At 43.7% G+C, this 26,811-nt stretch overlaps 1 protein-coding gene across 3 annotated transcripts in view; it reads right to left on the reverse strand.

Moving 5' to 3' along the window:
- UNC79 (unc-79 homolog, NALCN channel complex subunit) overlaps positions 1-26,811 on the reverse strand; it is a 258,645-nt gene that overhangs the window by 64,353 nt on the left and 167,481 nt on the right. For 2 of the 3 annotated variants that reach the window (XM_029952060.1, XM_029952059.1), the window contains 7 exons: positions 25,399-26,616; positions 17,041-17,148; positions 13,655-13,771; positions 10,819-10,902; positions 7,551-7,653; positions 5,346-5,486; positions 2,150-2,188 (listed from right to left, as the gene is read on the reverse strand). In XM_029952060.1, coding sequence (XP_029807920.1) covers positions 2,150-2,188; positions 5,346-5,486; positions 7,551-7,653; positions 10,819-10,902; positions 13,655-13,771; positions 17,041-17,148; positions 25,399-26,616 — 1,810 coding nt within the window. The remainder of the gene's footprint in view (positions 1-2,149; positions 2,189-5,345; positions 5,487-7,550; positions 7,654-10,818; positions 10,903-13,654; positions 13,772-17,040; positions 17,149-25,398; positions 26,617-26,811) is intronic. The other variant, XM_029952061.1, reaches the window with a different exon arrangement.

Genomic DNA, 26,811 nt, shown 5'->3' on the forward strand with positions numbered 1-26,811 from the left:
TGGATTGATGATGGGTGGGAGAGGGAGAGATAGATGGTTGGATATGGGATAAAGCCAGTAAAATGTTCATTGTAGAATCTAGGTGATAGGTATATATGCGTGTTCACTATAAAGTTCTTCCAACTTCACAGTATATTTAAATTTTTATATGAAAATGTTAAGGGGGAAAATTTTTTAAATCTACAAATGAGCATAAAAAAGAGGAGCAAATATCCCTAAAACCAAGAGGCACAGAAGTGCAGTGACAACAGCACCGTCTATGTTTGTAGGAGTCGCTACGGTTCTGCTAACAGATACTCTCTCACTGGGACCTCACAGCACGTACCCCTGGGACCCCACAAGGCCATGCACTGGAATCCCTCTTTTCTAGAAGAGAGAACTAAAGCAGAGCGATAAATGTGCCAAAGTCCCACACAGGGCCCACTCCTGCTCTCCTCTGGTTCTTTCTCCCCACCGCAGCCGGAATAACCTTCCACACGCACATCCCTTGCTACATAAAAATCCTTCTGCAGCTTCCCACTGACACTAGAAGAAAGCCCAAAATATTTAATATGGTTTAGAAGCCCGTATACTCTGGCAAGCCAATCTCAGCAAGAGCTCACATCTCTGCGCTCTAGCCACACTGGACTTCTTGTGACTATACCTACACAACCTCTTCTTTACCACCTTGAGACCTGTGCTTTTTCCCTAGCAATCTGCGTGGTTAAACGCAAGTCATATCTTTCAGATCTTAGTTTAAACATCACTCCTTAAGGGAAGCCTGTCTCCTCCCTTCCTCCCATGACCCAGACAACTCAGGTCTACCTCATGCACACCCACCTGTCTCTCATCTCAGTAAATGGCAAAGCCATCCATGCAGGTGTTTGGACCAGAACCTGGGAGTCATTCTTGCTGCCTTCTTTTTCGCACGCCCAACATCCAGTCTATCAGCGAATTCTGCTGACTCAACTTGAAAAACATTTCCTGAATATCTCCTTAATGGGACCTCTTACTTCCTTAAGCCAAGTCTTTATTATCTTGCGCCCGTGTCACTGAAATGGTCTCCACGCTGGCTTCCCTTTCCCACCCCTGACCTGCTGTCCTACATGACCTATTTTCAACACAGTAGCTGGAATAATCTCTTCAAAACACAAGTCATGTCGCCCCCTACTCCCTGTTCCCTTCCATTAAAGTCCCAACTCCTTACAATGACCTCCTGGGTCCTACCTGGCCACCTCATGTTACCTCGTCCACCTCCTCTCCTGCCCCTTCTCCCCACTCACTCTGCTCCAGCCTGCCTTAGTCTTGTTCCCCAAATATCCAAGGCCCTTTCCTGACTTCTACTTTTACATTTGCTCCTTCCTCTGTCTAGAACATTCTTTTTATAAATTGCCACCTGGATCACTCTCCCCTGTTTTAGGTTTTGTTTGAATACCACTTCCTTAAAGAGGCTGTCCTTGACCATTACTACATCCAAAATACCATCTCTGGTTGTCTGTATCTCCTGGACTTAACTGGTTATTGTTCATAGCATTTAGCACTGAATGATATTAAATTACATTATCAGTTTTCTTGTTTGTTACTTTGCTTACTGTCTGCCTCCTCAACTGGAACAGAAGTTCCAGGAAAACCAGACTTCGCTGTTCAGTTAACTAGTACCCTCAGTTCCTAGTGGTCATTCCTAAGTACTTTTTGAATAACTGAATGTCATACGGCCTCCATATACTTTTTGTTCATAGCACTAAGCACTGTTTACAATTATACATTTGTGCAAATATTTTCTTCTTGTTCACCTCCTAGGCAGACTCCAGGCCCCTTGAGGGCAGGAATCCTGTCACTTTCCCCCCAAGTTGAAATCTAAGTATGTAGCACAGCGCTTGCTACAGAGTGGGCCTAAAATAAGTCCTGGTGACTAAAATGAATGTGTGCATGAAAAAATAAATAAATACAAAATAAAACTAAATGAGTGAACGCATGCATGCATGAGCGAGTGAGTGAAGGAATGAGTGAAGGAAGGCATGCACAGAAATGAATGAATGCTCTCCGGAGCTGCAGCAGCGGAACCTAACAAGACTCCGCCCACAGTGCACCTGCTGGTGTTTTAGAAACAGGATGAAGAGGCACAGGCAACAAAAAGAAAGTGAGATTTGGGCTCACTTCAGCATCTTACCTTTCTGCTTGATTGGAAAAAGTGGTGCTGGATGCCAATCTAGGAAAAGCAGACAGAGTTACATGAATATCTTAAGTTTTCATGACAAAACGCAGGAGCACTGTGGGAGGACCCGTTGTGGCCCCCGTTCATGTTGTTGTTGATGTTGTTGTTGTTTAATTTTTTTAATTGTATTTATTTTTTAAGAGTTTATTTTCAAACTGGTTTCCATATAACACCCAATACTTCTCCCCACAAGTGCCCCCCACCATGTGTGGCCCCAGATCAAGTGGGGAGACCAGAAACACTGCTAGCAAGTCCCCTGCTTCTGGTCAGAGGACTACACGGGGCTCAGTCTCCAGGGTTCGACTTAGCCCAGTTCCTGAGACCTGCTTTCTGCATCAAATCGGATGTTTCCACCGACATGCACAGAGTTAAGTTGGTCTAATATATCACCTGGCCAATCTACAAAATGGCCTTTGCAGCCAGGTTAGACGGATAATCAGAACAGCATTTGACCCAGTCTCTTTACATATTAACTCAGAATTCATTTCTTTGTGTTCCTCCTCTGAATTGTAACCGCAAACTAACCATAAATTATAAAAGCCTCTCTCAGACTGTAAAACAGGTAATACGGGTCTCTGTCAGCTAATCTGTCATTAATCAACTAAATGACATATTGAGAAGAGAAATGTATTAAGTAATCAATATATAACACGTAATTTTTTGTAATTATATGGTTCATACCCATGGAAATATTCTATATGCATAGTAAGAAAGAGAATGTCTAAGCCCACCAAGTTGGTGGCTTTAGAAAAACATGCCTTCACCAGGAAGACACTGAAGAAACAAATAAGGAGAATGCTAAAGAGCTGATTTACTTAGGACCACAAGACTGCACCCAGCCAAGAATGCATTCGGGGAGGAATGGAGGGTCCAGCGACTACTAACGCAAGACCTCATTCCCAGCTGCCTTGGTTAATGACACTACAACGAATCAATAAGTGCTGGCCAATGAAGTAAACGGTCATTAGGGGCGCAGCAAATGCAGTCTTGATGGCTATATCTAGAAAAGGGGGTGGGTAGGTTATAAGAGGGATCTAAGTAGAGAGCCAACTACAAAATCACGGAAAGACTTGGGTGATAAATGCTGAGCTCACATACTCTTAGAACGCCCTGGAAATAGTTCCTGTGGGACTAACATAAATAAACTAAGTGTTCATAAATCCGCATTACCCCATCTGGAATTAGGCGTGCAAGGAAGCTCTGAACTGGGTGACGACTGAATCCATTTCCTGGTAGGTTTGGAGATCAGGCTTAGGTTGCCAAGGACTGTGGCAGCTGCTTTAAATACTCCCCCACCCCCACCCCGCCTCTTGCTAACCTACCCAAAGAAGGTAGAGATTTAAATATATGTATATATAAGCAGGTAAAAATATATCTGCTACTGTTTTTCCTTCACGTACCCTCAAAGCTCACGTCTTTACCTCCCAGCAGCTGGCAATGATTGACCATGGTTTATTATAAAATCCCTCTATACATCAATTACAACTTAGACCAGCCAGTTCAAGGAGATGATACCAGATCAGACCCATAATGCCATCTGACCTAAGTCTGACAGTCATTGCTGGTAAGAACTGTGACCTTGCATTATAAAAACTCTCAACTCCACAGCCGGTCGATTTAGTCCACAATTGCAATGATTAGGTTAAAATCAAGGGTGTAAATGAGATAATTCCTCTTTTTCTATCCATCACCCGCTGTTCATCACTGCGCACTGGCCATTGCTAGGTATCAGAGGCAGGATAGTTATACCATCTCCTAAGGATATACCCTCCTAAGGACACTATAGAAAAATCTGCAGAAGGAGTGCTAAGGGTTGAGGGGTTTTTTTTGTTTGTTTTTAATTTTTTTAATGTTTTATTTATTTTTGATACAGAGAGAGACAGAGCATGAAAGGGGGAGGGGCAGAGAGAGAAGGAGACACAGAACCGGAAGCAGGCTCCAGGCTCTGAGCTAGCTGTCAGCACAGAGCCTGACGCGGGGCTCGAACCCACGAACGTGAGATCTGACCTGAGCCGAAGTCGGACGCTTAACCGACTGAGCCACCCAGGCGCCCCGGGTTGAGGGATTTTTAATGCTTTCCTGTTTGTCTTTCATTTGAAATCAGCATTTCTTCTTAAAAACAAAAAAAAGACCAACTTTTAGCTCCATTACAATTCATGCTCTTTCCCTCCCTTGAATACCAGGAATTTGCAGAATCCTGGTTTTTCCCTACCTCCTCCATAGAGACCGTCCCTAAGAAATTGTTTCCATCCTGAACTTCTGTAGCACTTACTGTGTGCACCACATGGTACAGCTCTTAATCACGTCCTGTCTTGTGTGACTCTTCAGTTATTCTGCACGTCACTGAGCAATTCAACAATGAAGGGCTCAGGGCAAGAGGGAGGTCTAATGCCCCCAGCCTGAAGCGCACCCCAGAAACTTAATATATTCATGCAGAATGTAATCCGTCCTCTCTGATGAGCCGTGCATGCTAGGACTACACTTTGTTACTGAATGTCAACTCCGCTTATACCCATGAAGTACATCACTTTTTTCAAACATCCTATCTGCTAAGTGGAATTTTCTTAACGTGAAAATTCTCAAAAGTAGCTAAGTTTAATCTCCCCTCCGCCAGCCTTTCTGTCCCAAGTATGTGCATCCTTCCCTCTTCTGAGTCAGAAGTGTGAAATTACACTCCCACTTCCCTTCACATGACAATGCCCCAGACTGCAAGGTGCCTTGAGGAGCCATTTAAAATAGGTAAAGAGAGATAACAGTATCTAAATCTTATAAATAACAATATCTAAATAATATCTAATAAGAATATCTAAAACTTGTAAACTATTTAATGATGAACCGTGCACAGTACTGAGTACTATTCTGAACATCAGCCCGTGTAGTAATTGAGGGCAACAAATACTAGACTGTTCTTTGTGCAGCTTCCTCTAGCTTCATTCTGATACTGTGACACTGTGACTCATGACCTGACAGAGCTAGGGAATTTGATCAAAACTCTGGTCCATCCAATATTTAAAATTAGTCTGCACTGATCCCACAAATATTGAACACCTATGAGGTTACTGAATGTTTTACTTTTGAATTGATAGCTTTTGTTTCAAGATGTAGACTGAATAAGGCTCCTTCTTCCCCAAAAAACAGAAGCCATATTCACCTTCCCACAGACTGCATTATATCCAGCAATAGCGGGGCTGCCAAGTCTGGGCTTAAGTGAATGAATGTGGAGAGGACCACAATGGCCAGCCCAAGGGTTTCCTCGTCATATTCTTCGAGAATGGCCCCGCAGTCGTGGCATCTGCAAAGAAAACAGAGGAGTGCTATCCACAAAGGTCAACAATATTCTTAAGACATAACAAAGTATATAGAGCCATTTCTGGTGAGTCTTGGAAAAGTCCCCACAAGTCCCCAAAAGTCCACTATTTATTGCGATCTCACTCTCATAAATAAATAGTAGACTGCCGTGCCACCCTAACCAGACATACAGAAACAGCACATGTGGTAGAAATCAGGAAGGCTCTTTAAATCGCTGAAAAGATTCAACTCACGAGCGTCTGGCCCATATGTCTGTGAATTATTGTTCCCTTCCACAGTGAACACCAACCAGATAACAGTTTGGAGCTTCTGGTTGGGGAATTTTGTGCATGTAAAATTATTGCTAGGGATAGTCAGTAACGCAATTATTTTTTTTTCATTTGTTGACATAAAAAATGCCTAGGCACAAATGGAAGCTTTTCTAAGCTCTCAGATTGAAAAATGTTCTATTTGTGGGGAAGCGATGGGGGGGTTAAGCTAAGAGAACACTCTAGAAAGCCCGGGGAGTCTGGATCATAGTCTCTTTTCTACCACTCACTTAGATCAATCTTATGAGCTCACCACGTCTACTCAGTGTAGAATGTAAAAACACAATGGCCCCTGCTCGTAAGGGACTTCCAACTTATTGCTCTTTGTAGTGTCTAATATAGGTTCAATTTAATTCATCTCAGCCAAAGCCAAGGCCCTTGTACTCGCCCGCAGCTAGTCGGCTTTACAAAGTGAAGGGAAAGCCCCCTGGGAAGAGCTAGTGAACTGAATCACCAGCACAAACTTATTTAGGAGCTTCCTAAATACAAACTATTACATGAAGTCCCTGGCAAATGGACCTTTTCAAAAATATAGGATTCCCACTTGTAACTGAAGAAGAAGAGAAATGGAGTGCACACAAAGCCTGGGACATGGAGGAGTACAAAAAATGGGGACGTTGTACCAAAGGAGGAGCCAAGAAGAGCCCTCCTCACGCACGTAGGTGCTCCCCACATGGACAGTCCAACGCAGCTCTTTACGGTGGGCATCTTGAGTTCAGTAATGACCGCTGGCCGTGGCCAGCTGCACGGATCCTCACACCAGCCCCTTACACCACACACTCTTCTCCCTTTATCCCAACCTACCCAACATGCCACCGGGAAGCCTCCATGGCCCAAGGGGCTCTCTCTAAACTTGAAATCCTGCAAGTCTTATTCTTTTCCACACTCACTGAACAAGCACTTGTGTGCCGGACAATGTCTAGGGAGCTTAGAGTATACAATACAGAAGAAAGGGTTCCAGGTCCTAAGAAACTCCTACTGTATTAAAGAACCCATACCTACAAACAACCCAGCAATCAAACTACAATGTGGTAAGCAGTAGAAGAGAGAGATGTAGTAAATACTATGGAAACTAGGAGAATGGTATGACTAATTCTGCCTTATGCAATCGGGACACTTTGCCTTTGGCTGGGTCCTGAAGCACGAATAGGAGTTCACCAGGCAGAGAAAGTTCAGAGAGAAGGGCCCTTATGTAAGCACAGACGGGAGAGCACATGCGGCATGCTTCAGAGAAGGGGAGGGGGCTGGGGAGAGAGCTCCCAGTCAGGAGTGGCAAGGACGCACCTTCACAACCTAAAGGGCCTTTGTTATGATCAAAGGCATTTGCACTTTATCCTGGAAGAAACCCGGGGATACTGAAGGCCAGCAAACCCAGAGGCGACATTACCAGTTTGGGATTCAGAGAAAGGATCCTGCTGGCAGGATGGGAGTAAGAAGCAAGTCTCAAACCGAGTCCCAGCCTAACAATCTGAAGCTTCTAAGAACCAGTCAGTGGGTATTATTTGCATTTTTGTCCAAACTGAAAAAGGAACGTGCCCTGGCAGGAACAGAAGCTGTCCACACGATGAGACTATGTTTCTAAAACAACAAGTCCATACGAACATTTGCGGCTACGGCCAGTTGAAGAACAAGTGATGACTCAGAGCTCTGCGTGCCTCCTCTGGTGCTTTCTCACAACCGTGGTGAGCGAACTCTCGGACTCTGTAAATCCGGGGAGGGGAATGACCCTGTGAGCTTACTTGTCTGTCATCACCGTTGGCTGCTCGTCCGTGAATTCTTCGGGTGCCGGCACAAACATGCTGACGATGCTGGGTGCCGACAGCAGGCTGGATTTCGTGGCGCCTGGGTGAGCAGCAAGGAGACAGGTGGTGAGTAAGTCTGTTTCTGGGGGCCAGGAGAAGCCCATCCCCCTCTTAGAAATCCTCCCACGATCACACGGGATACGACGTGATCAGCACCACCACACTGTGAAAAACTCTCAACCGTAAAATGAATTCAAGAAAGACTGTGATTTGTTTGTGTTTGCATGATTTTAAGAGCTAGATTTCTATCGCTCTATTTGCTTCCTGACTTCAAAAACATCAGAAAGAGTTCAGGGGACCAACAGGAGACAAAGACAAAAGTGGAAAAGGGAGAAATCTATTCAAGGGCACCCTCAAATGATTTACAACCCTTATTTTCTAGGCATAAAAGGAACATGCCCTTGCGATCCTCCATTTCCCAAATCACAAATGTGTGCCAACCCTAAAATGCTGCCAATTTGAGAAGGGAATAAGATCCCAGAATTCTACACACTTAAGTAAGGGGAGGTGTTTGAGCTTTGAAACATCAAAACAGCTTTCTACTTTGGAAATTAATATCATAAGCCCTGAAGCAAGAGACTTCACTTTTCAAGCTAAAATATTTATGAATGAAATATCAAATGTTTTGAAGGAATCATCCAGTGACTTCAGCCAATAAATATCAGAGTTTAAAACCCTGTTTTCTTTCACAAATGGAGTTTATCCTCACAAATTGCTGTTCTAAATTTCTTACAAAGAACCTAATTAAATAACTGATCCACGAAAAAAATAAAGAACCTGTTTCTCATCAAGAACTGGTAATTTAGTGCTGAAAAACAAAACAAAATTGTATGATCTTCCCTTAAAGAGGAGAAAGGTAATGATTCAGAGAATTGGTTTTTAAAAAAAATAACGTAAAAACGTTGGAAGCCCAGTGAAGTGGGCAATGTGTTTCAATCTGAGGGAGGGGAAAAAAAAAGGGCACCAAAGCCTTTGAAGAATCAAGATGCCTCCACACGGTAGAGACTCCCTTGTCTGGTCAGAGGCTACAAAGTGTGTTTGTGAGAAGCAGGAGGCCCTGTAGACCCAAACAGCAAAGGAAAGGATCTAAAAACATTTTTATGTCACTTCCAAAGGTCCCACAGGGGCATCTAAATTTTACTACAATATTTATCAGCTCTCTCTGAGTGACATTCTTTCCTACTTGTACCCAAGCGTACCATGACAAAGGGTCTCCATTCTCTCATCAAGATGGTGCTTTGTGTGGAAGCAATGGCATTTATGCCTGTAGCATAACTACAAACTGACAAAAAATAGAAAAAGTGAGAACTGGGCCAAGATAAAAGAAGACATGATTGATTATTAAACACTAAGGTAAACAGCATGAAGTCACTTCAAGAAACCAAAACACAGAAAACTTAAATCCAGTATTCCACATTTCTTGGACATTGACACACCATGGCTACCAGATACCAAAATGCCTGTGCTAAAAATAGAAAAATTCAGCCCACAAGATGGTGATATAGTCTTATTAGAAATGAGAAATTGAAAGAAAAAAAACTCTTGAGTCAAGGCTTTCAGAATATTGTTGCCAATTACTATTAAATAGAAATCACATTCTAATCAAGAAAAGGGATGGAATCAAAGTCATTTGGGTGGTTTCAAGCCAATGATTACCCAACACAAATGCCAAGACAGTAGCATTGTGTTTTTGACAACATCATGGTGAAGTTGCTTATTCATGTGACAACACCAAATATGTCATGCAATATTTGTGGCAGTCATCTATGAGAGATATCGGGTGCTTGCTCCCATATGGCAACATTAGCTGAATCAATGGATTTCTGAATGTTGCTAATAACATGGGAGCAGAGTAATGTAGAAGAAGAAGGTGGGAACTGCAAAAGGAAGCTGTAAGACCTCAGCTACCTTTTGTTAGAGCCGAGTTACCACTAAGTCTGCAATATCAAAGGCAGTCTCATTGTCCCCCAGTTGTGGGCAATACTTCTGATGCCACCACATGTTTCCCCAACTGAATACCCAAACTGCACTCTATATGGAACTAGGAACAGAACTAGAAGGTTCTTAGAAACTTGAATAAAGAGGAGACTTCCCCCAAAGACCAACTCCAAAGCTGGAGATTTTGACCAAAGCCCCTCGGGGAATCTTAGAGATAAGGGATATTAGAAAGGTGTTGGTTTGTCTCAAAGGACACAGATACCCATCGGCCCCTTAGCTACACCAGTGGACTTCTTCAGTTTATGGTGAAAGAGACTCACTTTCCATCTTTCATTTTTGCTGCTACTAACTTGGTCACTGGATCGTGGCTAAGCACCAGAGTTGTTTGACCAACCTGATTTCTGCTCATAAAAGCAGACCTAGACCCATTAAGTGAGAAAAGTCTCATTGCATGCAGGGGCTAAAACTGCTATTCATTGCTCAATGAATATTAGCAAAAGCTGAAGATAAATATCTCCTTGTTCCTAAGGAAAACCGGAAGAATGGAATGGTCCCAAGCGATATGGTCCTAAATAATAAGTCTGCTTGATTTAATGAGCTCACTAAGAGATGTGGTCATAGTTCATTTTTTTGTTGTTGTTTTTTACAAATGATGGGTTAACCTTGCTTTATTTGAAGAAGAACAAAAGTAATGATTGATTAGCATGAGATGAATTTTGAAAATACATATTCTGATGATCTTGGTACAAATTTATCCTCAGCTTTCTCCTATGAGCAGCATGATGTCCAGTGTGTATTTGGTGCAATTTTTGATTTCACATTTCAAAGAAGCTATTCATCTCTGATCTCAGCATTCTAGAATGAACACAGATAAGCTAGACCATGTTCAGAGAAGATACACAATAATACAGACAGCTCACATGTATTAAAAGGAATACCAAAAGACCCAGGGACAATTTTCTAGAGAAGATAGGAGGGAATAAGCAATGCCTGGCTTTTTTCAAATGTCTGAAAAATTATGGGAGGGACTAGACGTGTTTTGGGTGGCCCCACAGGTTAGAAAGTCACTGTAAGGAAGAAGTTTCTGTCAATAATGTTCAAAGATGAGATATCATGCACTCCAAGCCCCTGGAGGTATTTGAACAAAGGGTAGAGCCACTCGCTGGAGCCGCTGAAGAGGAGGGCTCAGCCCCCGCTGGGGGACCGGGGGACTGACATACACAGCGTCTTTCAGCTCATCCAGCTAAGATTCCACGACTCAACCAACCTCTCATTCTCAGCGGCTGTCCCTCCAGGTCAGGGTGTAGGCACATCGGCACGTTGCACTGGCGTTTCCCAGGCTGTATCTGTTCTGTGGATAAATAGAGCATTTCAGTCTTCAATGTCGTCAACTTAGCGTGATTCGCAACACAAAGAATTTACAAATAACTTTTGGGGGCCAATGTTTTTGGTCATTGTTATTGTTGATTACTAATATTTACAGGACACATCCTAGATTTTAGGGGAGGGTCGTCTGGGCTCTCACCACAAACCTTTCATTCAGGTATATGAAGTACAGTTAAAAGAAGGAGAACATCTAAAAGTGCCCCAAAAAAGTCCAGATTATCTACCTCCTCACCAAAACAAGCTCAAACACTATTGTCTCTTGGTATGAAATGAAAAAAAATTGGAAACCTAATGTCACAGCCATGAGATAAATGTATTATGCAAATCATTAAATATATAAGTGATCATTTGGGGCAATGGCCAGAAAGGTCATACAGAAAACATGTGGAACTGGTAGCAAGGAAATGGTAATTGTTTCACCGAGGGCTGAGGAATAGGGATAAGGGAACAGGGGAAGACATGGAGGAGTGGTGCTTCTGGAACATCTGTTTCCTATGAAAGATGAAGCAGAGAAGCAACCATCAGATGCGCACGATGGAGACGAGGCACGTGTTCGGTGAGCAAGCAGGTGCATCCATCATGACCCAGGTTTTAGACCGCCTTTCACAGTGTCTACGTGATCAGATTTGTTCCTCTGGGGACCAGTGAGTCGCTGAATCGACAGGTGTAGCATCAAGTGGCGTGCCACCTGACACTGACCTCCACATTCATTGACTCTCCTGTGGTCTTAGATTTGGGGAAAACTTTTTGTGGCACTAATAAAAACAAGTGTATTGAGATGAAGCTCCAGTGGGACTTGGTGACTTAGAGAACCAATTTGGAGGATGGAAAACAAGCCCAGGAAGACAGGTGAAAAAATTCAAGCAGCACATCAACGGCGAGTATTAAGTGAGAAGCCAGAGTAACATGAACAAGGCCGAAGTCTGGCTGAACGTGAAAAATTCAGTTAAATGGGTTATTTGGCATCATGTAGATGTTTTAAAATTAAAATTTGGATTGGACATTGAGATCTCTTTGCTGTTTTATGACTTTACTGAGTCAATCAAACTAGGTGCAGTTGAAGTCCAAATCTGAAAGGGTTAGCTTAGGCTGAGGTACTTGCTACAGAAAACACAGGCATGATAAAATCATCTTCAGAGCCCCAGCTCAACTTACTAAAAGTGGAGTTAGGGGGGCATTTAATTATCAGAGAACTGACCAAACAAAGGCTTCCATCCTCAGGTCCTTACATGGTTTCATCTCAGTAAAGAGAGATACAGAGGGGGACCTGGGTGGCTCAGTCAGTTAAGCATCTGAATGGATTTATAGCTCAGGTCATGATCTCATGGTTCATGAGTTTGAGCCCCGCATCAGGTCCTGAGCTGTGGGATTCTCTCTCTCCCTCTCTCTCTGCTCCTCCACTACCCCCACCTCTCTCTCAAAGTAAATAAATAAAGAGAGAAACAGAGTCCTCTGTGGTGTGGACAGAAAAACTCCACCTAGACCCAGTCAGCTGTCAAGGCTGGTCATCCTGACCTTCTCCTTGTCTCTCTTGCCTGCTGGCTTCGGGCCATTACATTTTTCACTACCACTTACTACCAAAAAGAAGATAAAACAGTAAACCTTTAAAATATTAAGAATCTTTAAGCCAGGAGAGTTGAAACCATTGGTTAAATGTAGGCTTGGGTATGGTGTGTGGGACTTATTTATGTAGCTCTCCTTTTTTGGAAAAAAAAAAAATGGATGCCGTGGGGGAGATAAGATAAAATGTATGTGAAGATTATGGTTTTGCAAAAATGACAGGATGTCTGTATTTCGGTTTTGTGGACATGATAGTTTCTGGCCATAAGGAAGGATATTAAAATAATAATCTCATATAACTATGGCCAGAAAGTACTAAACCAAGACACTCAAATAGTCTGATACAAGTGTTGGTCCCCAGAGCACACCACAGTAATAGACTGTGTCATTTTCATGGTGCATGCATGTTGCAAAGTGCTTTCACATACATAATCTTGTATGTGATTATGGCCCGTTTAATTAAAAAAGAAAAACACGAAAGGCAGGCACTAAAAAGAGCAGGCTTGCCCCAGTACTACTGGCTTGAGAAAGTAGGATGGGTGCAGAATGTGGTACCAAAGTTTAGAGAATGCAGAGCAATCATGTAGAAAATGGACATGTCACGGCAGCCCAGGTCTTACTTTAAAATTGAGGTTAGATGCAGCGCCACCGTATAAGCATGCGGGTGTCCGACCTGGTGACCCTGGCGACTAAAACACGGAGCTCACATGCCCAAACCTACCGGCAGATCACGACGTCGCTAAGCTGTATTTGTTAGTGTTAACAGTAGTGCTAATATCCCCTTACTTGGGATACTTTACAAAACAGAGAATATTGGTAAACTGGTGTCTTTGTTTGTTAGTCTGTATCATGAAATCATAGTCCCATTCCCTTCTGTATGCATTTACATCTTTTAGCCCCCACGTAGATAACCTACTATCTGGAATCTGGGTCTTAGAGGAGAAAGAGTTGGACCAGCCTAAACGGACAAACAGGTGGCTCTAGAACACACAGAAATTTTAAATGGCCTTATTCATTACCTTAGGTTTAAAAAAAAATAATTTGAATCACAGAACACAAGAGAAACATCTAATCCTTAACACGAGAGCGGAGGGGACACACAGTAAGTGGCATTTGCTGATCTGAGAGGTAAAACGAGAAGAAAAGGCTTGACCCACCAGTGTCCCAGTTGCTGATGTTATGGGGGGCGCTAGACTGATGCTCCAGCTGTCGCTTCATTAACTGGCTCATTGTTAGAGCTCCCAGGGATCCCCTTTTCATCTGTCTATACTGAGCTATATGGAGGAAATTAGGACATGATTACTAGGGGGCATACGTTTCCACAGCATGCAACGGCTCTACAAATCCATATAGAATCTTAATTGAATCTTTAGTGGCTACTTATAATTGTTTGGTAAATTGTATGCTCTTGTCTGAGGCAAAATCTAAGGCACATTGCTATTCCCAGTGCCTTTCTTTCCTCAGTAAAGAAAGAAACAGTGCCTGAGAGCATTTATCTGTAGTCTAGAATACCTACGGTTGCAATATGTCACTTTCATTTACTTTTTTATTTGTATACTCTACCTTGTTCCAAAAAGGATTTAAGGCAGATAATACTACTTTGAATTGATCAATTAACTTGTTTTTTTTAATGGAGCTAGTGTGTCCATAGTTTAGGGCTCCATTATATCCTCGTGAGGTTCCCATGTCTATGTGTGTGTGCACATGTGTACATTTATGTTTTGGAGTAAAATGACACATATCAATCCCAATTTTTAGAGAGGGAAACTGAAGCAATTGGAATTACGTTACTTAGGAACCAACTAGCAAACGGGGTGGTCATAAGAACCAAAACATGTTGACTCCAAAATCAATGCTGTTTTCAATCTCTGTGTGAGACTCTGCCCACTGTTTGGGAAATGTGAATCGAGTCACACTTCACAGGTGTATTCCGGCACACATCTTTGTTTTAGAAAATAATGGTAATATTTTTATCCTGCAATTTAAGCACTGGCAAATATCCCACCAAAGAAATGCCAAGTTATGAGCATCTCCAAACCAGAAAAACAATAAAAACAACAACAACAACTCTTCGGCCAGTAGACTGTTGAGTGAAAAAGCCACCTGCCTCCTACCCTCCTCCTCCTCCGTCGGTGGCCCCCTTGGTCTCGGCCACCAGCCCCATGAGAAAGCAGAGAATCGTTGATGTGCCTTTTCTACACGGTCCCAAACTCCTGGACATTTGAGAGTGTGTGGTTATCCACTCTCTTATGAGGACAGTTGCAGAAACTGAGGTTGTGAAGTACCTGCCCTGGTGGGAATGGTAGAACCAGGATGATCGTATGGCCCCTGGGGAACCTTAAATGTTAGACACAGGCTTCACAATCGCCACACCAAGACTGCAACTTGGTGAGATGTGAAATCAATTCTAACATTTTTAATGTCAGTAGCATGCTGTTGGATTCACGGTGGTCACGGCGTGGTTAGCCACAGAATGATCATTTGCAAACTGATCCAAAGAGAGGGGTGTGATGGGAATTCTTGTGTCTCAGAGTCCATGTCAACTGAATTCACCAACATGGAAAATCTCTGATTCTCGTTGCTTGGTGGAATTTGCAATGTTATGAACGTACTGGAAACGGTACAACTTCAGGTAAAATACAAAAGCAGACATCTTTTTAGAAGACTTAACCAATTTAAAAATGATCAGGCTCAGAGGCGGTTTTAAAACCTCTAGTGATTTCATAATTTCTCCAAGTCTCAGTTGTTTGTAAAGACAGCAGAATTCCCTGAGAGTAAAAACCCTTAATGTTCAGCTCAGTGTGTAGGGTGACGAGTATGACACCTCCAAGAACAAGCCACCAAGCGCCATCCAATACATGCTTTTAATGGAAAGGAGGAAGAAGGTGGACGTGTAATGATGCACTGTGCTAACTCCAGAAAAGCTACGTTCAGCCATGACATTAGAATCATGAGACCGTGGATACACTGATTTTACAACACATTTAAGTAGCACCGAAGTCAGGCTGACTGAGCCACCCTATCTGTTTGGAATTCTAATTAGAATTTGCTATCTTCTTTTTTTATATGACTCATGTAAATTAGGAGGAGAGAGAAATATGCCTTCATGATTTTAGTATGTGAGCTTAACAATGTTTTATCATGTTATCAAACAGAATTTTATGACAAAAGAACAATTATACTCAGAACCAGCTGTTCTTCCTTGCTACCAAAAGGGCAAGTCACTGTCACTTGAAAACACTTCCTTAGAATTTCTATAATCTCTATTATAAGTGAACTTGAGTTATTCTAAGGCAGTGGGTTATACCAAAAAAGACCACAGACTCGCAAATCAAATAGTCCTAGCGTCAATCCCTGTCTCTATCACTTAGTAGCTATCTGAGTTAGGCGAGTCGCTTAGCCTCTCTAACCTCTCTTTCCCAGTCTATAAAATGGGATCAATAAGATCTCCCATGCAGGGCTGATGTAAGGAGTACATAAGATAACAATGGTGTAACCATTTGGCACAGTGCTCAGCAAAAAGTATCCAATCAATGGTGCCTATTGTTACTACTATGACTATAAACTCCTTGAACAAGGGGTGTCTCCTACTCATTCACCTTTGACCCTCAGTGGCAAGCACAGTGCCCAGCACCCGGCAGTCACTTAACAAACAGTTGCTGAATGAATGAATGCATGAATGAATGAATCATGAAGATGATGATGATGTTCCATACCACCAGTCCAGCATTTAGTTAGGATCTTAATTGGGTTTTTAGGATCATCCTCATTTCAAAAGACAGAAAAATGAACTGTCCTCAGGCACCGTTCACATGGACACAGAGACCAGTGTGTGGGATGAGGGCTGGCAGACGGTGCGCCTCCGCATCTCTGATCCCCGCTGAGGGCCGCCCATGCTGACGTCTCCTCGCCGGCTCCCTGGGGCCAGGCGGACACCTTACCTTCACCCCAGCGGAACTCATGCTCCTCAAGGACAAAAGCTAGCACCCGACCACGGAAGGCAGTTTCAAAGCAGCTGCCTCCTACAGACCCTGTAGAATTTCACCCCGTTTGTATTTTCAGATCCAAAAGGGCTAGATTCAATCATGACACCGGGATCATGGTACATCTGTTCCATTTAGTTTATGATAACTTAGATAACATCATGTTGGAAGTGATTCAGACTGAACATGGGTGTTCAATGTAAAATTGTCACAAGCAGTGCTTTTTATTTGTCCTCTAACTAGTTCCGTGCCTTAGGTTTAGGCTAGTCATACACACTTGTTTTGCTGAATTATGTGATTCAGTGATTAATCTGTAACAAATTGGGATTCTTGGCCAATCCGTAACCGTAGTGATTTATCAAACACTAAGATATTGATGGAACTGAGCCTACGTCTCAGGATCTCTGAGATCTTACAGCAGAATGTCACCCAGGAAGCTAACACAACATGTAGAAAGAAAAAACCCCACCAATACCAGGAGTGTGAAAATTGCAAACAATGCAGTCAGAATTGCTCCAAAGTCAATGTACAGGTAAAATGATCACCAGAGGAAATCTTACTTGATATTGAGGAATGGCTACTTGTTTCCGGCACCCCTGCATCTAACGTTGGGGCAGACGAGGATTCTCGTGGCATTTCCAAAGTTGAAAGTCCTTTAGCAGAGGGATCTACAAACAGAAATATTATTTAAAGCTCAGGATATTGAGTAAAAGCAAAGTCAAGGACCTTTCCCATATCTTTTCCCTCTTGCCTAATATACCCATTTGAATCATTCTGTACGTTCTGGCCCAATTAATTACTTCAACAGAATTCTATACACACTGGTTTCAAAATTCCCAGGAGAGTTGCTCCCAAATTGCACTCTGCATCTGTGGAAATGCCTCCCAGAGACTAACAACAGCGCAATTACCGAGTCAGAGCTTCGAGCATGCCCCTCCTGCATAGCCTCGAGCAGGTCACTTCGCCTTTCCAGAACTGACTTTCTTTTCATCCACTACCTGAAGATGCTTACACTTTATTCGACCTACGTCATTCCACCACTCCACCTCGTTCTGGCAATGTCCTACTCACTAATTACATCTCAATTATACAGACACTTCTTCCTCCAGAAGGTCTTCAAGGTACCCTCCTCTCCCCCAAAAATCACAAACCAAAGAATGGGTCTTGCGATCCTCATACATAATCCCTGAACACCCTGTCCCTAACCTTTCCCAAACTTACCACGCTGTAATGGAGTTCTCTATATACTTGTCTATAGCCTTTGCTAAACTGTAAGTGTTGCAGAGACTGTATCTAACTTGGAATAAACAGTATTAACTCAGATTTTCTATTTTATTAGCTGAGCAAGAAACAGACTATATCATGTGCTCCTTCTATTTCACAAATGTATCTAAGAGGAAATATTTTCAGCATACACTATGGTCTTCTTAATCTATCAGCAACGGAAAACACGCTGTTCCACATTATTCTAGGTAAAGATGATCCTTTAAATCTTGATAGTTTATCATAGCAAACCGCCTAAAATTCCTTACAAACCTCCTTGCCATCTTAAGCAACACTTTATACTGAACCGAGTGAGCAGCCTGGCGTTACTCCATAGGCTTCCACGAATGTTCCATGCTGTCACCTGGGGAACGTCCCTCCTAAATGGCTTCAAGTTCTCAAGCTTCACAATGATTCGGTCCATTCTTTTTATATTGTCAACTTTTCTCTTGTCAAGAGCAAGTCTCCATACACATCCATACAAACAACTGAAATATGCAGATGCTATCCTATTATCAGATGATCACTAAACTCGTCAGAAAGAAAAGTAAACTTGATCCTGGGTGAGATCCTGGGGGGAGAGCTTTCAAGCACGGATGCTAGAACACCCATTTTTTGACTCTCCGAGGTCTTTCCGAATAGATATGATTGCCAGATTAATAAGATCTTGATTTAAAAGGGAAAGCATAACTGTTATAGTGTTTCCTGCACCCTCTTGAGTGCAGGAAATTACGTGCAAAATGACTGCCTGCTTTAAATTCCCTTAGTCACTAAGATATTAGAGATTAAGGTGATTACTTTTCTCTCGGGTATTCTCCCCAAATCTCTAGTTAACAACACACACAATCAAAAAATAATAAATAAATAAATGTGCAGTCACCTCTCTTCACCCTCATCTGCCTCTGTTTTATATATATGTTGCTTCTACGGCATTTATCCTACCAATAATACAGAACAAGAAAGCTTAAAGCTCATGTTTGAGAATTCTTTGAAAGCCCATTGAGACTTTTAGAGTTTTGCTCTGCTTATTGAAATCTTTGGTGTATCCTTAATTTTAAACAAATGTAATTTCTTTACTGTAAGGTAATCATTAGTGTACAAAGATTTCATAAACCAGGCAATTTTTGCTCAGTCTTAAATCATTTTTATGAAACCTTCCATTTGTATACAATTTAAGAGTACAATGAATATTTGAATAGACCTATACACTTAGCTTAAAATATTTTTATTCAGTTTTTTTAATTGTTAATGTTTATTTATTTTTAATGAGAGAGATACAGAGCATGAGCAGGGAGGGGCTGAGAGAGAGAGAGGGAGACACAGAATCCAAAGCAGGCTCCAGGCTCTGAGCTGTCAGCACAGAGCCCGACACGGGGCTCAAACTCACAACCCCCAAGATCATGACCTGAGCTGAAGTCAGATGCTTACCCGACTGAGCCACCCAGGCGCCCCTTTATATTTCTATTCAGGTTTTATAGTGATGTGTAGAAAATGCTGTAACCATCCATTCACTCATCAAACATTTGCCAAACCTCTATTAGGCACTTGATATACAATCAGTGAACAAATGAAGCAAGAATCCTTGCCCTTGGGGAACTTTCATGTTAGTGGGGAGAAACAGACAATAAATAATATGAATAAAAATAAAATTTCAAGTTAGAAGAGTAATTCTCTACAGAAGATAACCAGAAAAGAGAGGATTCCAAGACGCCAGACAGGGGTGGAAAGGTAGGAAGTGACCCAGGCCTCATTGGGAGCCTGGTGTTTGATCAAAGGATCAAAAGAAGCGAGAGAGTGAGCTGAGCAGACACGTGGGCAAGACATTTTCAGGCTGAGGGAACAGTCAGTGGTAAGGACCCTCAGGTGAAGCTATGTGGGGAGGGCTCACGAAATGGCAGGTGGATTTGCAACAACATGGATGGAACCGGAGGGTATTATGCTAAGATAATAAGCAGAGAAAGACAGATATCATATGATTTCACTCATATGTAGAATTTGAGAAACTCAACAGAGGAACATAGGAGAAGGGAAGGAAAAATAAGGTAATAGCAGAGGAGGAGGCAAACCATAAGAGACTCTGAAATACAGAGAACAAACTGAGGGTTCCTGGGGCTAAGGATGGGTTAAATGGGTGACGGGCATTAAGGAGGACCCTTTTCAGGATAAGCACTGGTGTCATATGTAAGAAATTAATCACTGGGTTCTACTCCTGAAGCCAAGACTACACTGTGTGTTAACTAACTTGAATATAAATTTTTTTTTAAATGGAAAAAGAAATGGCAGGCAGCCATGGCAGCTGGGTAGAAGCAACGTGGTGACAGCGGCACAAAACGAAGTGAGAGAGTTAATGAGAATCAAGACCACACAGCACTTCAGGAATGAAAAGATCTGAGCTTCTCCCATGAAGGAACGGGGAGCCAAGGGAGGGTTGTAATCGGAGGAATGGTATAGTCTCAGGCTTTAAAGGATTGCTCCCCTGCTGTGTTGAGAAGATATGAAGACAATATGAGGGAGGCAGGGGACCAGTTAGAATGCTATCGCCGCTGACCCAGGTGAGAGGTGCTGGTGGCTCAGAGCCAAGTGGAAGAAGGAGAGATGATACGAAGGGGGCAGATTCCGAGCAGATTCTAAAGGTGGATTAAGGTAGCCAGACAGAATAGAGGATTCCCAGTTAAAATGTAATTTCAGATAACCAACAGATAATTTTTTTATTATGAGTACATCCCATGTGATACTTGATAGATATGGCTCCAATTCTTCACTCCTCCCTAAATCCATGTCCTTTGTCATGTGACTTAGAAGGTCCTCCCTCATAAAAGGCAGGACATAAGGGCGCCTGGGTGGCTCAATCGGTGAAGCGGCCAACTTCAGTTCAGGTCTTGATCTCATGGTTTGTGGGTTTGAGCCCCACATCGGGTTCTGTGCTGACAGTTAGCTCAGAGCCTGGAGCCTGTCTTCAGATTCTGTGTGTCCCTCTCTCTCTGACCCTTCCCTGCTCACGCTGTCTCTCTCTCTCTCTCTCTCTCTCTCTCTCTCTCTCTCTCTCAAAAATAAATAAAACATTTTTTACAAAGGCAAGATAGATTTCCTTCCTGACTTGGGGTTTGGCCAGGTGATTTGTTTTGGCTAGTGAAATGTTTGCAGGCACGACATGACAAAAGGCTTGCAAAGCACCTGTGCATGCAGGCTTGCTGTCTTGTGCCTCTGCCATCATCATGAGGGGATATTCCTGGGCTTCAAGAGTCCCAGGAGGAGGCTGGCCACCCAGCCCAGCTCAGTCTAGATTAGCCAATCCGTGATGACCAACAGACCGTCCAATTAAATAAATACCCGTTACTTATCACTAGATGTTGCAGAGATTTTATGCTTGTTACACAGCATTCTTCCAGCAACTGGCAACTGATGATGCTGTCTCAGCATACAGACAATATACAAGATCATAAAACTAGATGAGATCACCCAGAAGAGTGGGTGTAAACAGAGACAGAGACTGTAGGCCACTCCCTCATTAGGGAGATAAGGAAGAAGCAGCAGAAGAGTTTGAGAAGGAGTAACCACGGACCACGCAGAAAATCAAGAGAGTCTGATATCAGAGAAGCTAAGTAAAATGGGTGGGAGGGATGAGAGCTAAGAACTTAGCACTGGTGATCTTGTCAAGTGATGTTTGGGGGAGCCACTGGGGATGAAATGTTATAGGAATGATGACTTCTTTGGGAAAACAAGAGTGGGGGTATCTAGGCGGCTTAGTCGGTTAAGTGTCCAACTCTTGATTTCAGCTCATGTCATGACCCCAGAGTCCTGATATCGAGCCCTACATTGGGCTCTGTGCAGAGTGTGAAGCCTGCTTGGGATTCTCTCTCTCTGTCCCTCTCCCACTGGTGTTAACCTTCTCTCTCAAAAATAAATAAATCAACCTCAAAAAAAAAAAAAGGAGAGAATAGAATGGGAGAAAGTTGGAGATAAGGATTGTATAGGCAACTCTTTAAAACATTTTGCTAAGAGGGGAGGAGCAAAATGAGAGAATAATTGGGAGAACTAGCTAGGATCAAGAGCTTTTTTTGTAAGAGAGAAATAAGATTATGTTTGTATGCTCACGTGACGAATACCTTAGGAAGAAAAGACTAAGGAGGGAGAAAGAAGGGAGAATTTCTAGGCCTGTGTCCTGGGGTAAGTAAGAGAAGTGGAATCTTGTCCACCTACGGAAAGGCTGGCTTTAAACAGTAACCAGCCAGTTCACCTGCAGCCCCAGCCAGGAAGGCCAGGTGCAGACATTGGAAGGCAGGCCAAGGAGGTGGCAGGAGGCTGTGGAAATTTCTTCTGATTATGTCAAACAGGAAGAATAATCGGAAGTTTGGAAAGACAAGTAGCCAGGACAAGTCCCCTAGGAGAATGGCAACGTGAGTGGAGGAGAGTGGAAATAGGGTATGACTGCCAGGTAGACTGAAGAGCCAGCTGAAGTCTGTGGTCGTGAATCTGGAACGAGACCAGAGACTACTGTTCTGTGTTTTTCTCCAGTCACGCCCGTCCAGTAGGTACAGATGCTGGCAGATGGAAAGGTGGATCTGACAAGGCTGTGTTTAGCCAAGCAAGCCTGAAAAAGCAAAGGCCGGGGAGGGTTACACGCGTTGAGTTGAGTACGGAAGAGGAGAGGTGACATGAAGTAGGGGAGGGACATGAAAGATAGTCACACTGACACAGCGTCGCCCAGAGAGAGAGAAATAGAAATCAGAGAACAGGAGGGGCACCTGGGTGGCTCAGTTGGTTGAGCGTCCGACTTCAGCTCAGGTCATGGTCTTGTGGTTTGTGAGTTCGAGCCCCGAGTCAGGCTCTGTGCTGACAGCTCGGAGTCTGGAGCCTGTTTCAGATTCTGTGTCTCCTTCTCTCTCTGCCCTTCCCCCGCTCAGACTCTGTCTCTCTCTCTCAAAAATAATAAATAAACATTAAAAATTTTTAAAAAAAGAAATCAGAGAACAGGAGACACGAGAATGACATAGAAAGGCTGCACTTGTTGGTAAAAAACAAGGTCTGTGACACGACCGTGAGACTGAATAGCTGAGCTGGGGCGGAGGTTGAAAACCAAGTCACTAGAAAAGATGAATTCAAGGAACTAAGAAGCCAGAGCCTCAGAAGTGTCATTTACTCCAATCCTGAGATCACTGAGAATTAAGGCAGACATGGTTTAGAAAAGAGTGAAAAAAGAACCAGGAGCAAAACTGTCACCAGATTAAAAAATAAAAAATCAGAGATCAGTAATAAGAGGTTCAGAGCTGGGTGTTTTCAGAGATACGGTGGGAATGGTCTGAAAGGGGCGGTGCTGAACAAGGAAGGTGTCTACCCCTCATCCAAGCCCAAGGGGACAAGGCAGAGGGAAGCGGTGTCCTCAGACCCAGTGGGGTTTCTGCTGGACGAGGGCATGAGGAGCCCTCCGAGGAAAGAGCATAGAGGAGATTTTGTTCACGAAGCAAGAAAGAAGGATTTCAGTCATTAGCATAAATTGGGACAAAGGTTCAGAACAGGAGATGCGCAGAGGCTTCCGGAAATTAGAAGGGTGACCTGGGCCTTCCTGCAGGGACTCACATGAACAGAGAGAAAGTGCTCGATGTGGTTAGACCTGGTGGTTCTGAGTTTGGAAGGACTGGGAGCCTCCCTTTACTCCAGCTGACAGAGGGAGAAAGTGTGGGGAAGCCTGCGTCTTCCACTGAGCACCCAGGCCTCCTTCCAGCTCCCAGTAGGGGGGAGTAGATGTGTGTGTCTGTGGGGGGTGGGACACCGTACAGGTATGAAACTATGACAGCACCACATATGTTAGAAGCATTTTAAAGACATATTATCATAATTGTCAGGTGCTTTCCTCTTGTTCTGATCACAAATATATTAATATAAAACCAGTCTCCTGGTAGCCTAGGGAACAGTCTGACACAGGATGGATAAAGGAGGCCACACACACACACACACACACACACACACATACACATGCATACATACTACAACCTATATATTATACACACCCACTCTGTGGACTTAGTTTCCTATATACCTAATACCTACCCTATAGACCTTCTATGGTTGCTTATATACCCACCCTATAAACCTCTATAGTCTCTGGTCAATGTTTTCCTCCATCTACATGTGGCAATTTTCCTGGCTCCAAACAATAAAAAAGTTTACCAGTTTCCCTAGAAACCTTCTTAAACTTTCTTGTTATTATCAGGATCTTATTCTTCCCGCTGCCTGGAAAGGGTCTTCCCATGACCCTTTGCAAATATACTCATGTTCATTCAACAGAGCACATTCAAGGTACACAGCTCTGTCCGGGGAGGTAGAGAGCAGCAGGAAATCTCAGGAAATGCCCGGGGCCAATAAAAGATCTTTACCCCATCTTAGGAGTTGATTTTGTGTGGAGCAGTGGGAGAGGAAGGACTAGAACCCGGGCAATTGTTCTGGTACTGCTACTGCTTATCTGTAGGACCAGAGATATGACTTCCTCAGGGTGTCTGTCTCCTACAGAAAAGGACAGGTTTTCCACCACATGTTTCCAAGAGCTTTCCCAGTTCTCAGCGATCCACATGGAATCTACTGCAAGAATCATCCCTGGCCAATTTCATTTTTTCTAATGAGGCACTTTTTTTTTTTTTAAGGGATGAGCTGAGACACAAAGTGTTGCAATCAGCATTACAGTAATACTGCAAAAGACTGGGTTTTAGGATGAGGTGGACTATTGTTGGCTTGCTACTTTTTCCAATTCTCTTTCTTAAAAACAGTGCCTCCAAGGCATTGTGGGAAATTACACCTGAAATGGGAAATCCAAGTGCTGTGACAGCTTCACCATTAACTGGTGCCCATGAACTAGGATCTGTTGTAAGTTGGGATTTTCAGCTCCTAAGGACACATAATGTCCACCAGATTGCTGACATTTGGTTAGAAGATGTAACCCACTGTGGATCCTACATGATTATAGTCAATTCTTTTTTCTTTTCTTTTTTTCAACATTTATTTATTTTTGAGAAAGAGAGAGACACAGAGCATGAGCAGGGAGGGGCAGAAAGAGGAGACACAGAATCCGAAGCAGGCTCCAGGCTCTGAGCCGTCAGCACAGAGCCTGACGTGGGGCTCAAACCCACGAACCGAACTGTGAGATCATGACCTGAGCTGAAGTTGGCCACTTAACCGACTGAGCCACCCAGGTGCCCCAAGTCAATTCGTAACGTACCCAAGCACTCTTTGCTTTTCTTTAGTCTTTCATGTGTGTTCCTTCTTTGAACTATATACCAAAGCTGGCTGAAGTATGGGAAAACGAAGAACGCAAACAGAGTTAAAATTAATGACTTTTTTCTGTTTGCAAGGAAAGCTGTGATGATATTTGGGATATCTTCAATGAATTAACTATTGCCTCTTCTTGCCAAGGATGGCCAAGAATTGACTAGAAAGCTGTAGAAACAACAAATACAGAGACACTGATGGAGCCAATAGAACCACATCTGAATCCAACATGCTCTCGTAAGCAGGAAGCATTCGGAGTGATTCTGAAGCAATTATAATGTCACTCCCTGACATTATAAGATTGAGACTTGGACGCCTCATCAATGTGAGACCCTAACAAGAAAGAGGCGCGGACTGGAACACAAGGCTGGGAGCAAAGAGAGAGAGGTGCTTACCTGAATCTTTCTGTTCTCCCAGCTTGTCTAGAATGTTGAAGGAAATGTCCAGGTACTCTCTCTGGATGGCACTGACGGCGATCTTCCTCTGTTTCCTCTGCCTGGGAACAATCTGGATCTTGAATTCGGACTCCTCGGCCCCCTCCTCTTCCGTCTTCCTCTCCGGATTCTGTTCCGTATCCGATTCGGCGCTGGCGTCGGCCTTCTCGCCTTCCGCTGGATTCTCAGCATCCTCGGGGACTTTGAGGAGGACGGTTTTTGCCCCCGAACTTGGCATCGGCCCACTGGGCTTCTCCTCCTGGGCGCCAGGCTCCGGGCTGTCGTCCAGGGACACCTCAGGGAGAGCGTAGGACTTCTGAAGGAGGTCTCGTTTCTGCTTCAGCGTCAGCGGGCTGCCACAGGCCAGGTCCTGCGGCGCCCCCTGCTTCGAGAACTCTGCGGAGTCTGCAGGCTCCTCCAGAGCTTTGAGCGCCGAGTCCGTGGCACCTGCTGACCGGCTGTTTCCTGAGTCCTTGGAAGAAAAGTCTTTGGAACAATCCTCCACGCTGACTTGCACGAGGGGAGGCGTGCTGAGGCTGGGGACAGAGCGGGAGCTGGGGACCAAGGGAGAGGAGGCGGCCTTCTTAGCAGAGGCCCCCTCGTTTCCCTGGCCCGCGGGCTCCTCCTCCTCGTCGCTCTCTACAATTCGGAGAGGGGGAAGGGGCTCAAACACAAGAGAGTCGCTGTCCGACGTTGAGAGCACCGAGCGTTTCTCAGGCCCAGAGGTTGAATCCGAGGACAGATCTATCAGGTCTAAATCCTCTTTAGGAGCAGGCTTTCCAGGAGAATCAACCTTGACCTCAAACGTCTCCATGCAGTTTAACCGAACTTCGGGAATCACGGGCCTGCGAGCTTCCTGGGAACTTTCCATTGCTGGGTTCTCGGGCGGTTCGGGGTCTTCCGGCCGCGAAGCCGAATTCTGCCTGGGACGTCCGTGGTCATGTCTCTGCATGACGTAAGCGGCATGGGCGGGAGGCTTATCTAGGTCACACCGGTCTATGCAGGACTTCCTCCGGTGCTCGTCTAATGTAAACAAGAGGGAGTCTGCATTCCCTATATCAAGAGATTTTTGTTTTAAAGAGCGCAGCTTTTTTTTCTGAATGCTTTCTTCTCTCACACAGTGCAGAATGCTGTCTTGTAATGCACCCGTTTCTCTATATTCGGCCAGTTCTATTTCACCTGATTAAAACAGAAAAAGCTAGTACTATTTCACTTGGAGACGTCACCATTTTTCCCCCTCATACTTGGGCACACAACTGGCATAAATCATAACCACAATCCCGGCTCCGATAGGAGGTAAAACGGACTTTCTGGCCAAGTTTTTTTTTGCAAAGTTCAATTCTAATTTCGAAAACCAGAAAACTTCTGGAATGA

The sequence above is a fragment of the Suricata suricatta genome, chromosome 9 (assembly GCF_006229205.1).
Source record: "Suricata suricatta isolate VVHF042 chromosome 9, meerkat_22Aug2017_6uvM2_HiC, whole genome shotgun sequence".
Taxonomy (NCBI): Eukaryota; Metazoa; Chordata; class Mammalia; order Carnivora; family Herpestidae; genus Suricata; species Suricata suricatta.